The sequence below is a fragment of the Callorhinus ursinus genome, unplaced genomic scaffold (assembly GCF_003265705.2).
Source record: "Callorhinus ursinus isolate GAN/ISIS: 27379988/994484 unplaced genomic scaffold, GSC_fseal_2.0 scaffold101, whole genome shotgun sequence".
NCBI lineage: Eukaryota > Metazoa > Chordata > Mammalia > Carnivora > Otariidae > Callorhinus > Callorhinus ursinus.
In genome coordinates this window covers 1,341,669-1,357,741 of record NW_027397163.1, presented here as the reverse complement: position 1 = coordinate 1,357,741, position 16,073 = coordinate 1,341,669, and the positions used below count along the sequence as shown (strand labels likewise).

General features: G+C 41.2%; 2 protein-coding genes across 2 annotated transcripts in view; one reads left to right on the top strand and one right to left on the bottom strand.

The window, feature by feature from the left end:
- The window catches only part of LOC112806790 (uncharacterized), a 909,505-nt gene that overhangs the window by 71,429 nt on the left and 822,003 nt on the right, over positions 1-16,073 (top strand). The window lies entirely within an intron of this gene.
- Positions 789-16,073, bottom strand: part of LOC112806785 (KRAB domain-containing protein 5-like) — a 441,696-nt gene continuing 426,411 nt past the window's right edge. Inside the window, exons 7-8 of the mRNA XM_073889095.1 lie at positions 13,237-13,313; positions 789-817 (exon numbers count right to left, since the gene is read on the bottom strand). Coding sequence (XP_073745196.1) covers positions 804-817; positions 13,237-13,313 — 91 coding nt within the window. The 3' untranslated portion in view covers positions 789-803. The remainder of the gene's footprint in view (positions 818-13,236; positions 13,314-16,073) is intronic.

Here is a 16,073-nt window from a genome sequence, read left to right as displayed (position 1 = left end):
ACATTTTTAAATCCATTTGCAAGGGTAGTTTAGCAATTGTCCACCCATTGTAAGAATGCACAGTCATGAAGGTGCAACAATCTCATGTCCCAGAACTACCCAGTTAAGTCACATGTGTATAAATTGGAGATCCACATTTCATGATGTGTGAAAGCAGGAGACAGATAATATTCAACTATGTAATTGTATAGATAAGAGTGTTTCAACAGGGTGTTCTATTTATAATTACCGTGGGATATGATGTGTATTTGTGTTGCTGTAGATCCATTTCTACTGGTGTGAAAATGCCACCTTCATGCAGCATTGATTAAGGAAAGCAATTTGATTAAGTCTGATATAATAATGTAAACTATGAACCACATACAAAATATTTCAGCGTCTGTTAGTCTGAAATTGCATAAGAGGGAGGAACCACCTCAACCTGACAAACTATTATGTCTGAAGATCAAACTATTATTGATTGGGGGTAATTAATGGGAATTTTTACTTTAAATATTTTATAAGTTTATATTTTTTTAATTTTTAGTTTATAATTAATGATATGCCCACGTGTAGTTGTTTTCTATCACTCCATAACCAATTGCAGGTATTTAAGAGACAACAAAAACATGACTTTGTTGTTTATATGTCTGAATTTCAGTGGGTTTGGCTGGGCTTTCTGGTTAGTTAGGGCCCTATAAGGCTAAAATTAACGCTTCATGAGGCATTGGATCTTCTCAGGAACCTCTGGGTCAGCAGTCACTTCCAGGACCATTCAGTTGTTAGTAGAATCCACTTCCTTCTCATGGTTGCCATGTGACCCCCTACATGGTCATACCTTGTGCATGGCATCCCCAAAGAAGAGAGAAAACATTGACTCTCATTGTTTACTCAAAATTTGACCTATGGTCCTTTACTGTATATTTAATTGAAAGGATTTCTGGGTATTTTATGTAAGGTTATTGTCTCATGGGCTAAAATTAGAAACCGTTGACAATTATGAATCAAGTGCAAATCAGAGAATTAATGAGTAGGAGAATGAATTAATGACCTCCAGTTGAACCCCTGCAACTTTGGTCACCCCCAGTCCCCCCCACTCTATTCCCCACTGTGACCTCAATATCTCCACCCTTTCGACCTTTAGAGAGCCACAAGACCTCAGTCTTTCCCTGCAAATGATCCTTCCAGTCTTCTTCCTTGCTCTTCTAAGTCCATCAGGATTTTAGACCTCTATACCAATAAACTCCTTTTCGCCTGATCTCAGAGGCCTCGGCTCAGACTTCCTCCCCTTCTGTTGCCCTCAAATCTTCCATCCTCCATTATTTCCTCCTTCTCCACTGCCATTTGTCTTTCCCCATTCCATGACTTCAGCCCATTTATTGTGTCCTTTAGGTCTGCTGCCATAATTTATTAGGAATCCTTGGTTCCCTCATGACCCCAGTCCCTAAGTCTTTCTCCTGGGCCCTTTCATTTACTGATGCCCACTCTTCTCCCAGGTCTGATGATCCCCCTCCACCCACATTAACTACCTGTGTCCATTATGTTCCCAAGGCCTCGGCTTTTCTTCCCACCCTTTATCTCTGGTTAGAGCACTGAATACCCCCAGGACTCCATTCACAAGCAACTATCCCCCTTCCATCCCTATGTTCTTTAACCCTTCATAGGCAATAAGGTTTGCATGCTTTTTACCCAATCTTGCCTCTTAATTCCCTTTTGCCAATTAATTCCTCATCCATTATCCCCTTCCTTCCCATGATTTCCTTCACCCTTTTATACCCTCAACATACATATCCCTCATATCTTTAATACCCCTGCATACACCTACCCTAACCTTAAAACCTGTAGTGCACTTGAATCCCTCAGTGACATTTAACTCCCTAATGCCTTTCAATCCTGTTGTGGGTTACACAGTGTGCCTCAAATAAATATGCTCAAGTCCTAATCCACAGTACTGTAATTGTAACCTGACTGGGCAATAGGATCTTTGCAGATGTAATTAAGTTGATACGAGGTCATACTGGTTTCAGGTAAACCTGAGTTAAATGACTGCTGTCCTAATGAGAAGAGGGAAATTGACACACACACACACCCCAGTGTGTGATGATGAAGGCAGAGACAGAGCTGCATCTACTAGCTGAGGAGGGCCAAGGACAGCTGACAGACCCCAGAAGGTAGAGGGAAGACTCAATCCTTAAGATAAAGTGTGGCCCTGCCAATAGCTTGACTTCAGACACCTAAGAACTTCCAGAACTGTGAGACAGAATTTTTTGTTTAGCCACCCAGTTGTGCTAATTTGTGACAGCAGCCCTAGGAACCTAACACAGGTCCTGTCGTCTCTCCCCCTGCAGCTCTGTTACCCCAAGCCCCCAGACTCTGTGCCCTCCGTTTACCCCTGTGCCCTCATTCTGAGCTCACTGTATCACTCCCCATCTTCAGGCCAAGCACCTCGACCTAAAGTGGCAGTGCTCTTTACTCTTTCAGTGGCACATGTTGTGAGTATGGTCCTTATGGAGGTTTGCTATGTTGCAAAGAGTATAAAGAGTGGAAAGGGCTTTTTGTTTTCAGACATCCAGGGGACCGTAGGTAGTCTTATTTTTTCCATATACAAACACCTCTGTCATGTGACTGAATGAGATTTTTGTGAATCTGAGAATGACTGTGTGAGTTTGTATTGTCATAAGTGTTTCACTAGGAGTATGTTGAAAGGGAGCCTGTATGTGGTGTGTGTCTGCATGGGTGTCTGTGAATGTGGGACTGAGTGAGTATGCAAGTGACTGTGTGTGTATATGTGATTCTGTATTTGAATGTTTGAGTGTTAATACAGGCTTGTGTTTGTACCTGTGTGTAGATGTGGTCTCTATGTGTATAGAATATAAGTTGTCGCCTATTATGGCTCTAATCCATGCCTTGGCAATTGTGGTGGCTTTGGGAAGGAGACAGGATCAAATATGGATAGGTTTCCTTGAAATTTGAAAGGATTGAAGTTACTTTTTCAATGTTTCTTCAATAATTAGAAAACTAAAGCCCATTACAAAAATGTGAGAACTATGCCAACTATTCAGTGCTCTTAAACTCAGTAGAAATAACTTAATGACACTTTTTAAAATAGCAGAATCTGTTTTTATTCCCCTTCAGAATCTGCTTATTCAACGTTTTTCCTGGTTTGTTGTGAGAGGCTCTTTTATAACATTTGCTGTCTTCATGGATATTCTCTTTAGAATTGCTATTAGTCCTGGGACCAATATTGTTAGATTATATTTTCCCACCAAATGTCCATATTATTTAATTTCCAAACTGATTTTCATGGAGTTGTGCAAATCAGCATAACAAATTATTGTCATTTTAATTCTTTTGGTACTAAAATTGCTACGCTGTTTGCTTTTCTCTGCTAAAGAACTATGGCACGGTTAAGTGGTCTGAAAATGAGGAAAGAACTCAAGTTGCAGTAGAAGAATTTATCAGGGAAACATAGAATCCAGTAAAACACACAAGCTTTTTGCCTATCCCTCATGTGTCACCCTCAGCATGGTCTACTCTCCTTTATATGAGAGGCTTTTTGCTCTCCAGCGATGATAGAAAGGATGGAATTTCTTTGCAAACCCTAACAATCTGATCAGATATCTATGCCCTCCTAATAGACACTTGTAATTGGGGCACCTAAGAGGCTCAGTCATTAAGCGTCTGCCTTTGGCTCAGGTTATGATCCCAGGGTCCTGGGATCAAGCCCTGCATCGGGCTCCCTGCTTAGCGGGAGTCTGCTTCTCCCTCTCCCACCCCCCTGCTTGTGTTCCCTCTCTCGCTGTGTCTCTCTCTGTCAAATAAATAAATAAAATCTTAAAGAAAAAAGAAGGAAACTTGCAATTGTTAATTAGCAACCAAGAAAAATATTTTAGGAAGTATTTTTGGCTCCACAAGTCTCCAACCTCATTTTGTGTTTTTTCCTTTCATGGCACAGGATGATAGAAATACATATAATGCATATACACATATATATACACACATATATACATATAATCATACACATATACATATGTTCATATATACTTATGACATGATTATCATGTGAAATTTTTCTGCCTACTTTATTGCTTATATTTTTATTATGTTAGTCACTATACAGTACATCATTAGTTTTTGATGTAGTGTTCAACGATTCGTTAGTTGTGTATAACACCCAGTGCTCATCACATCACGTGCCCTCCTTAATACCCGTCACCGGGCTAACCCATCACCCCACCCCTCCCTCTGAAACCCTCAGATTGTTCTCCAGAGTCCATAGTTTCTCATGGTTCATCTCCCCCTCCAATTTCCCCCCCTTCATTTTTCCCTTCCTTCTAATGTCCTCCATGTTATTCCTTATGTTCCACAAATAAGTGAAACCGTATGATGATTGACTTTCTCTGCTTGACTTATTTCACTTAGCACAATCCCCTCCAGTTCCATCCAGGTCGAAGCAAATGGTGTGTATTCAACCTTTCTGATGGTTGAGTAATATTCCATTGTATATATGAACCACATCTTCTTTATCCATTCATCTCTGTTGAAGGGCATCTCAGCTCCTTCCACAGTTTGGCTATTGTGGACATTGCTGCTATGAACATTGGGGGGCATGTGGCCCTTTTCACTAAATCTGTATCTTTGGGGTAAATACCTAGTAGTGCAATTGCTGGGTCACAGAGGAGCTCTATTTTTTTTTTTTTTTTAAGATTTCATTTATTTGACAAAGACACAGTGAGAGAGGGAACACAAGCAAGGGGGAGTGGGAGAGAGAGAAGCAGGCTTTCTGCTGAGCAGGGAGCCCGATGTGGGACTCAATCCCAGGACCCTGGGACCCTGACCTGAGCTGAAGGCAGATGCTTAACAACTGAGCCACCCTGGTGCCCGGGGAGCTCTATTTTTAACTGTTTGAGGAACCTCCATACTGTTTTCCAAAGTGCCTTTACCAACTTGCATTCCCACCAACAGTGTAAGAGGGTTTCCCTTGCTCCACATCCTCGCCAACATTTATTATTTCCTGCCTTGTTAATTTTTGCCATTCTAATTGGTGTAAGGTGGTATCTCAATGTGGTTTTGATTTAAATTTCCCCGAAGCCTAATGATGTTGAACATTTTTTCATGTGTCTGTTAGCCATTTCTATGTCTTTTTTGGAGAAGTGTCTGTTCATGTCTTCTGCCCACTTTTTGACTGGATTATTTGTTTTTTGGGTGTTGAGTTTGAGAAGTTCTTTATAGATCTTGGATACCAGCCCTTTATCTGTAGTGTCATTTGCAAATATCTTCTCCCATTCTGTGGGTTGCCTCTTTGTTTTGTTGACTGTTTGCTGTGCAGAAGCTTTTTATCTTGGTGAAGTCCCAAAAGTTCATTTTTGCTTTTGTTTCCCTTGCCTTTGGAGACATGTCATGAAAGAAGTTGCTGTGGCTGATGTCAAAGAGGTTACTGCCTATGTTCTCCTCTAGGATTTTGATGGATTCCTGTCTCACACTGAGGTCTTTCATCCATTTAGAGTTTATCTCTGTGTATGGTGTTAGAGAATGGTCGTGTTTCATTCTTCTGTATATAGCTGTCCAATTTTTCTAGCACCATTTATTGAAGAGACTTCTTTCCACAGCATGTTTTTTCCTCATTTGTTGACCATAGAGTTGAGGGTCAATTTCTGGACACTCTGTTCCACTGATGTATGTGTCCGTTTTTGTGCCAATACCATGCTGTCTTGGTAATCACAACTTTGTAATATAGCATGAAATCAGGCAACATGATGCCCGAAGCTTTGTTTTTCTTTTTCAACCATTCCTTGGCCATTCGGGGTCTTTCTGGTTCCATACAAATTTTAGGATTGTTTGTTCCAGCTCTTTGAAAAATGCCAATGGTATTATTTGTTTGTTTATTTATTAACTAACAGAGAGACACAGTGAGAGAGGGAACACAAGCAGGGGGAGTCGGGGAGGGAGAAGCAAGCTTCCCGCAGAGCAGGGAGCCCGATGCGGGGCTTGATCCCAGGATCCTGGGATCATGACCTGAGCAGAAGGCAGACGCTTAATGACTGAGCCACCCAAGCACCCTGCCAATGGTATTTTAATAGGGATGGCATTGAAAGTATAGATTGCTCTGGGTAGCATAGACATTTTAGCAGTGTTTATTCTTCCAATCCATGAGCATGGAATGTTTTTCCATCTTTTTGTATCTTCCTCAATTTCTTTCATAAGTGTTCTGTAGTTTCTAGAGTACAGATACTTTACCTCTTTGGTTAGGTTTATTCTTAGGTATCATATGTTTTTTGGTGCTACTGTAAATGGAATCGATTCCCTAATCTCTCTTTCTACAGTTACTCTGTCAGTGTATAGAAAAGCAACTGCTTTCCGTGCATTGATTTTTTTTTTTGTATCCTGCCACATTACTGAATTACTGTATGACTTCTAGTAATTTAGGGGTGGAGTCTTTTGGATTTTCCACATAAAGTATCATATTATCTGGGAAGAGAGAGAGTTTGGCTTCTTCTTTGCCAATTTGAATACCTTTTATTTCTTTTTGTTGTCTGATTGCTGTTGCTGGGACTTCTAGTACTATGTTGAACAACAGTGGTGAGAGTGGGCATCCCTGTCGTGTTCCTGACCTTAAGGGAAAGGCTCTCAGCTCTTTCCCAGTGATAATGATATTCACTGTGGGCTTTTCAGAGATGGTTTTTATGACCTTGAGGAATCTTCCCCCTATCCCTACACTCTGAAGAGTTTTAATCAGGAAAGGATGCTGTATTTTGTCCAGTGCTTTTTCTGCATCTATTGAGAGGATCATATGGTTCTTGTCGTCTCTTTTATTAATGTGTTCTATCACACTGATTAATTTGTGAATGTTGAACCACGCTTGCATACCAGGAATAAATCCCACCTGGTCGTGATGGATAATCCTTTTAAAGTACTATTGGATCCTACTGGCTAGGATCTTGTTGAGTATCTTGGCATCCATTTTCAACAGGGATATTGGTCTGTAATTCTCCTTTTTGATGGGGTCTTTGCCTGGTTTTGGGATCAAGGTAATGCTGGCCTCAGAATGAATTTGGAAGTTTTCCTTTTGTTTCTCTTTAACAGCTTCAGGAGAATAGGTATTATTTCTTCTTTAAATGTTTGGTAGAATTTCCCTGGGAATCCATCTGGCCCTGGACTCTTGTTTTTTGGGAGGTTTTTGATCACTGCTTCAATTTTGTTACTGGTTATTAGTCTATTAGATTGTCAATTTTTTCCTATTTCAGTCTTGGTAGTTTCTAGGTTTCCAGGAAGGCATCCATTTCTTCCAGGTTGCTTAATTTATTGGCATATAGTTGCTGATAATAATTTCTAATAATTGTTTCTATTTCCTTGGTGTTAGTCATGATCTCTCCCCTTTCGTTCATAATTTTATTAATTTGGGTTCTTTCTCTTTTCTTTTGGATAAGTCTGGCCACAGGTTTCTCGATCCTGTTAATTCTTTCAAAGAAACTGCTTCTAGTTTCATTGATCTGCTCTACTGTTTTTCTGGTTTCTATTTCATTGATCTTTGCTCTAATCTTTATTATTTCTCTTCTCCTGCTTGGTTTAGGTTTTTATTTGCTGTTATTTCTCCAGTTCCCTTAGGTGTAAGGTTAGCTTGTGCATTTCAGGATTTTTCTACTTTTTTGAATGAGGCTTGGATGGCTATATATTTCCCCCTTAGGACCGCCTTTGCAGTTTTCCTAGGTTTTGGACCAATGTGTTTTCTTTCTCATTGGTTTCCATGAATTGTTTAAGTTCTTCTTTAATTTTCTGGTTGACCCAAACATTCTTAAGCTGGACAGTCTTTAGCTTCCAAGTGTTTGAATTCCTTCCAAATTTCTTCTTGTGGTTGAGTTCCAGTTTCAAAGCATTGTGGTCTGAAAATATGCAGGGAATAATCTCATCTTTTGATATCGGTTGAGACCTGATTTGTGACCCAGTATGTGGTCTATTAAAGTTCCGTGTGCATTTGAGAAGAATGAGTATTCTGTTTTAGGGTGGAATGTTCCGTATATGTCTGTGAGGTCCATCTGGTCCAAAGTGTCATTCAAAGCTCTTGTTTCTTTTGTTGATCTTCTGCTTAGATGATCTGTCTATTGCTGAGAGTGGAGCATTGAGGTCTTCTACTATTAAAGTATTATTATCAATATAATTCTTTATTTTGGTTAACAGTTGGCTTATGTAGTTGGCTGCTCCCATGTTGGGGGCATAGATATTTACAGTTGTTAGATCTTCTTGTTGGATAGACCCTTTAAGAATGATACAGTGTAGGTGCCTGGGTGGCTCAGTCGTTAAGCGTCTGCCTTCGGCTTAGGTCATGGTCCCAGGGTCCTGGGATCGAGTCCCACATCAGGCTCCCTGCTCGGTGGGATGCCTGCTTCTCCCTCTCCCACTCCCCCTTCTTGTGTTCCCTCTCTTGCTGTGTCTGTCAAAAAAAAAAAAATCTTAAAAAGAACAATACAGTGTCCCTCTGTATCTCTTACTACAGTCTTTAGCTTAAAATCTAATTTGTCTGATATGAGAGTTGCTACCCCAGCTTTCTTTTGAGGTCTATTGGCATGAAAAATGGTTCTCCATCCCCTCACTTTAAGTCTGGATGTATCTTTAGGTTCAGAATGAGTCTCTTGTAGACAGAATATGGATGAGTCCTGTCTTTTGACCCAATCTGCAACCCTGTGCTGTTTTATGCGAGCATTTAAGCCGTTCACATTGAGAGTGATTATTGAAAGATATGATTTTAGTGCCATCCTGTTGCCTGTGAAGTCCCTGTTTCTATAGATTGTCTGTGTAAATTTCTGGTCTAGACTACTCTTGGGTTCTTTCTTCTTTTATAGACCACCCCCCGCCTTAATATTTCTTGCAGGGCCAGCTTGGTGGTCATATACTCTTTCAGTTTCTGCCAGTCCTGGAAGCTCCTTGTCTCTCCATCCATTCTGAATGACAGCCTTGGCTGGATAAAGTATCCTTAGCTGCATGTTCTTCTCATTTAGTACCCTGAATATGTCTTGCCAGCCCTTTCTGGCTGGTCACGTCTCTGTGGACAGGTCTGACATTATTCTGATGTTCCTTCCTGTGTATGTAAGAAATCTCTTCCCCCTAGCTTCTTTCAGGATTGTTTCCTTGGTCCTAAGATTTGTGAGTTTTACATATTTTACATATATGTTGAGGCGTTGATCTGTTTTCTTTGATCTTGGGAGTGGTCCTCTCTGCCTCTTGGACATGAATGCTTGTTTCCTTCCCCAGATTAGGGAAGTTCTCAGCTATGATTTGCTCACATAGATCTTCTAGTCCTCTATTTCCACCCCCTCAGGGATCCCAATAATTCTGACATTGGAACGTTTCATGGCATCATTAATCTCTCTGTCTGATCTCTTGGGCTTTCAGGAGTTTATCCCAGGCCTGCTCAGCTTCTTTCTTTTCTATCATCTTATCTTCTGGCTCACTAATTCATTCTTCTGTCTCATTTACCCTGGCTGCCAGAGTATCCAGTTTAGACTGCATCTCATTCATAGCATTTTTAAGTTTGGCCTGATTAGGTCTCATTTCTGTCCTTAGAGATTCTATATTGTCACTAATATTTTTCTCAAGTCTTGTTATCGACTCCATAATCGTTGCTCTGAAGTCTATCTCCGACATCTTGCTTATATGCATATCCATTAGGTCTGTGGCAGAGGCCATAGTCTGATTCTTTTCTTTGTTGGGGGTTCCTTCTCTTAGTCATTTTGTTGCGGGGTGGTTGAGGGTATATACAGAGTCCAAAGTATTAACCATGACCCAAGCAAGGTGCACCTGTTTTACAGGGACCCTAGGGTTGTTGTCCTCTTGTTCTTCCAGCCTGTCTTGTGAGGGAGGGTCTTGCTGTGCTGTTACTCAGGCAACCCTGCTTGGGCAGAGTTGCCCTGCCCCTTGTGTGGTGGGGGGTGGGCTCAGTGAAAACTGGTCTTTTTGAGCTTTTGTTCTCTGGTGGCTTTTCCTGGAGGCTTTCTGCGTCGCTTCCGAGAATCAGAGCAGAAGTGAGCACATGGAAACCTATGTCCCAGAACAGAGAAATCACAGTCTGCTCTACACTGAGCACTCCAGGACATATGGTCTCTGTTTATGTCTGCACTGCTAAAAAACTGGTTGTGCGCCCCACAGCAGTTTTCCCACAGGTCAGTCCCAGGGCCCAGCACGTCTCTGCCCTTTTTGCTCCTAAAACCACCAGCGGGCCCGGTTTGTGCGCGTGCACACCCACAGGTCCTGGATCCTGTCTGGGGGCTGCACTAAAGTCCTTTCCCTGCTGCTACCAGTCTGTGCCAGGTCCCCATTGTGGGATGCTTTTGTGCTCCAGCGTTATATCACCTTCCTGGCACCAGCTTATGGTGGCTCCCTCCCCCTTCTGTTTATCTTCTGATATCTGCCAGCAGAATCATGGTTCTGACCTTCATACCTCGAGACCACTGGAGATACCCTGTTTGTAGAGATCGAGATATATGTTCTTACATCTCGGGCTGATTTCGTGGGTGTTCAGAATGGTTTGGTAGCTAAATTCAGGGGACTGGTTGAAATAGGGTCCCCTACTCCTTTGCCACCTTCCCTCCAACTCTAGTGCTTATATTTTGTGTCAGGTTTATAATGTTATTACAGAGAGAACAATGTTAAAATATTTCCTAGGACTGAAGGGATATCCATTATGCTCCCACAGAAATCCCAAAGTCACAAGCTCCCCATAAACAAAACGTCCTCTAGTTAAATGGCTATTTAGAACCTACTCCAAGTTTATTTTTTTTATTTTTAAAAAGATTTTATTTATTTGACAAAAAAAAAATCGATCACAAGTAGGCAAAGCAGCAGGCAGAGGGAAAGGGGGAAGCAGGCTCCCCAATGAGCAGGGAGCCCGACATGGGGCTCGATCCCAGGACCCTGGGATCATGAACTGAGCCGAAGGTACATGCTTAACTGACTGAGCCACCCAGGGGCTCCAAAACTGATGATGTTTATAATGAAGTTTGCCGTTAAAGTTAGTGTAGGTTCTAGGGGTGTCTGGGTGGCTCAGCCGGTTAAGCATCTGCCTTCAGCTCAGGTTATGATCCCAGGGTCCTGGGATTGAGCCCCATTCGGGATCTCTGCTCAGTGGGGAGTCTGTTTCTCCCTCTCCCTCTGCTGTTCCCCCCACTCACGCTCTCTCTCTCTCAAAAAAAAATAAAATAAAATCTTTAGAAAAGAATTAAAAAATAAACTTTATCAGTTTGGAGACCATGATGGTGAACCCCAAAGAGTCATAAAACCACTATAGTCAATTTACATATCACTAACTAAAGGGGAAAAAATTACCTTTTATAGATCCCTAAATTATGCCATTTGACCCAAGACTGTGTATTTGTAAATTTTTGGTAGTCATTGGATATCTTTGCAAGATCAGCAAGCACATCTTTTTGTGGTGTTCTTCGACATAATCGAGTTTATATATGGCCATTTTCACATGAGTACAATTTAAGTACCTAATGATATTTTATCATAACTTTATTTCAAATGAATATTATCTTTCTAAGATTGTGCAGTCATTTTCAGCCTTTTGGCTATGATCAAGTGCGGATGGATTGTGCAAAACTTGTTGACCCACCATTCTGTGGTGGGCAATTCTGAATTTGCCATCCAGCTGAACCTCAGCCTACTTACATCATTGTTCTGTGGCTCTATTGTTTTCTTCAGCTGCTTGAATGACCACCTCATATGCACCTTTTTATTGAGAGAATTGTCTTAAATTCTCATGCCCAGTTAACATTAGGAAAATTTTCATTTGTCACATTGAGAGTTATAGTGCTCAAGTATTTATTTCTCTATATTTTCCAGATTGTTTTAGGATCTAATGTTTTATTAATGCATAGACTCTGAACTTTTCCATGGTAAACATTAATAAAACTTGAATTCTACAAGTCCATAGTAAATAGCATTTCCTTTAGAATTGCTATTACAGTTTAATGAGGCAAAGCTCAGTCTTCCTTAGTCAATACTTGCTTGTAACGTGTTCAGTAATAGAGCTTAGGATTCAATGCGAGATGAATGAATAAATAGCTGCACATTGTGTAAAACAGAATGTACATCTCTCTGATTATATTAGGGGATTGGTATTCCTTCTTCTGTCCCAGCAGAGCCCAGACAGACTGGAGTCATGACTCATGAGAAGAAAGGGGCAGACAGTTGGGAAACATGCAGCAAATCGTGCACCTATTATTCTATTCACACCTGAGTTAAACTATTACCAAGAAAGTGAGATCTGTGAAATCTTGTGCATGGTACAAAGTTGTAGAGAAATACATGTTGAGCTTAGGTTTGATACCAAAATATTCTTAAACCAGAGAAAATGTCTCAAGATGCATTTGAGCCTGGCAACTGCTCTATGAAACATACAACACAAAGTATTTTTTTTAATACTTTCCCCCTAAATTCCTACTTTGAACAGTCTCTCTATAATAATCAGAAAACATGTTCTAGTAGATAATCAATGTCTCCCTTATATGTATTCTAACCCATAAAGAGAGAAAAATGTATTTTAGAAACTCACTAAGAGACTGTTCTTGTAGAGGATTATGTGATTCCAAGAGATCCACCCTGCTCATTATGACAAGTATGGATGTATTATCCTGAAAAGTTAGTCCAGATGAACTGAAGAGATTAAGAACTGTAAACCTTAAGAATCCTGAAAATCAGATTTCATTATTATTTGGATTCAACACCAACAACCACTGCCAGTAAGGAGTGTGGTAAATTACACTGAGACATCAGGGATTGGTGTGGTGTCGAAAGCTCCATTTCAACCAGCTCAGCTCATGCCTCAGGAATTTTCCTCATTCCCGTGTAGCTTTTGAACTGGAGAACAGTCCACCCCAGAATTCCATTTACTCACATGATCACCCAGGCTGTTGATCTGCTTCCTTCCCTTACAGACTCTGTTCCTCACACTGAGACAGTAAATACATAATGCTTTTCTGCTTCCAGGAAGGTGGATTGAGTGTGAAGGTTGTAACAACTCTTGCATGTGTGACAGGGAGGCAGCCGGACCCTGAGATATGGATGCGTGATTCTATGACCTCACCTCCCTTCAGAACGGCAAATTATTATTTCACCTGTAGTGGCAATGACAGTGCAGGGTTAGGGACCTGGGAAACGTTATGGGGGGGTGGGAAATCCCTGTTGCTAACTACTAAAAATCATCACCATCTTCTATTAACATCTCTGAAGAGACCATTTGTGTGGAACTTAGGAGAAGCTCACCTTTTGTATGATCCCTGGATGCAGATAGGATCTCATATAGAGGAAGCAGGAAATTCTGAGGTCTGATTTGTGATGGCCTGCAATATAACAATGAAGCTCATCGACTCACTGGATTCTCTGCTTTGCTGAGTAGTTCTGCCTGAAAATGAATTCTTTACTAATTGGCAAGCACAGAGAGGTACCATCTCTTAATTTATGGCACAAATTTAGAATCTGACAACATATTTGATAAGGATATTCACTGAGATACAAGTAAAAAAGAACATGAAGTCACTAATGTGCATTAGAAATTATTAGATTCATGGATGCCTGGGTGGCTCAGTTGGTTAGGCTTCTGCCTTCAGCTCAGGTCATGATCCCAGCGTCCAGGGATCGAGCCCCGCATCAGGCTCCTTGCTCAGCGGGGAGCCTGCTTCTCCCTCTGCCTGCTGGTTCCCCTGCTTGTGCTCTCTCTCTCTCTGGCAAATAAATAAAACCTTAAAAAAATTATTAGATTCATTGCAGATTCTAATGAATTTGAAGGTTAAATGATAAGGAATTTTTGTGGGAAGATATGACTGAACAATATGGACCCCAGTAGTGATAGGAAGTCTAAATAAATCCGGATCATTAGAGAAAGATTTGTAAATAACTAAAGGACCATCGTCAGATGGTTTCATAGGCAGATTCTCCCCTTTAAAAAATGTAAGATTCCCCTCACTAAGTTCAAGAGCATTGAATAATTACCATACTCTACACTTGTTGAATCTTCTGTCATGGGCACTCATTACTTTTGTAAGAAATGAAGAAATATAAAATATGAGTACACACAAATCCTTGATATTTCAAATTAACAATTCCAAAATTTGATCCTGGTTCACTATCTAATTATCCTTGATTTCTAACTCAGGGATTAGAGTCATGATGGTGGAGAAAACACACATACACACCAAGCACAGATGCAGATACTCATGGACGTGCACACACACAATCACATTCACGTATACATACCTACTTACAACCACATGCTCTCTATCATAAGTACTGTCATCCACACAATTACTGCAAACTCTACTGGATTCATTTACACAACAACACACACAATCTTGTGCGATCGTACTCACATTTGTGGGGTGCTCCAGTCAGATGGGATCCACCAAATGTGGAGTGTCCCAACTGGGTGAGGACCACCGGTGTGGGTGGTGAAAGAATTCACTCAAGGAAGAATAAAGGAGTTTACTGAATACACTCCAGAGGAGTGGTGGTCAGGGCAGTAAAGGAGAGACTGTGATGAGGCAGTGGTGGGGGGTTGCAGCTACAGGGCAGGGGGAGGGATCATAGGGATGTATGAAATTTTCCCTTTTCTGGTTACTTAGGAAATGTGCCTGTGCCTGCTTGAAATGGGTCAGTTAGGGTCTATGGTTATTTCAAGGTGGAACACTTAGTGAGCCTGTTTGCATTCAGCTTGTTTGTCACTGTGGGCCTTTTGCCTTACGCAGGTTTCCACAGCTCAACCCTGCTGCCTAAAAGGGGCCTCTACAATGTTCATATGATCACATTACTTAACCACATCAATGCATGTATTATGATCACATATTCATATGTGGAAGAATATTAGTGCCTCCAGACCTCAGGAACACCGAAAAAATGGGACCTTTTGCACCTTTTATATTCTTTCCAAACCTGCAACAACCCATTAGGACAGTGTTTGCGAAGTGCATCGTTGTTTTTTTTTTTAAAGACTTATGTATTTATTTGAGAGAGAGAGAGCAGGGGCAGAAGGAGAGAGAGAGAGAGAGAGAATCCTCAAGCAGACTCCCTGCTGAGTGAGGAACCTGACATGGGGCTGGATTCCAGGATCCTGGGATCATGACCTGAGCTGAAATTGAGTCGCATGCTTAACTGACTGAGCCACCCAGGCGCCCCTGGCGTCGCTTGCTTTCCGTGGCAAATGTTATGAGGATTTGTCCTCCTTGTTCATGGGCCCCTTGGTGCGAAAGGCTGTATTTCACCCTTCTCTGTGCCACCAGCTCCCTCCCTACCACACATGGCCAGGGTCCATTTTGCTCCCAGACTGCATCTTTGCCTTTCCTACCTTCTTTGACGTGGCCGCTTCTCTATCTTTGGTTGTGGAGTTTGTTGTGCCAAACTTCAGATGGTTTTCTGGGTTACTTATGCTGATGTGAGTGTTACCTAGTTGTATCTATGGGATGAGGTGAACACAGTGTCCTCCCACTTGGCTATCTTCCCAGTCCACCTCCTTTAACATTTCTTGTAGGGCTGGTTTAGTGGTCGAGAATTCTTTAACTTTTCTTTGTCTGGGAAACTCATTGTCTCTCCTTCTATTGTAAATGATAGCCTTGCTGTATAGGGTATTCTTGGCTGCACGTTTTTTCCTTTCAGTACCTTGAATATACCATGCCACTTTCTTCTGTCCTGCAAAGTTTCTGCTGAAAAATCAGCTGAAAAACTTATGGGGTTTCCCTCATACATAGCTGTTTTCTCTTGCTGCCTTTAAAATTCACTATCACTAATTTTTGCTATTTTATTTATTTTTCTAAATTTTTAATTTTTTATTATGTTAATCACCATACATTACATCATTAGTTTTTGATGTAGTGTTCCATGATTCATTGCTTGTGCATAATACCCAGTGCTCCACGCAGAACGTGCCCTCTTTAATACCCATCACCAGGCTAACCCATCCCCCCACCCCCGTTCCCTCTAGAACCCTCAGTTTTTCAGAGTCCATCGTCTCTCATGGTTCCTCTCCCCCTCCGATTTCCCCCCCTTCATTCTTCCCCTCCTGCTATCTTCTTCTTTTTTTTTTTCTTAACATATATTGCATTATTTGTTTC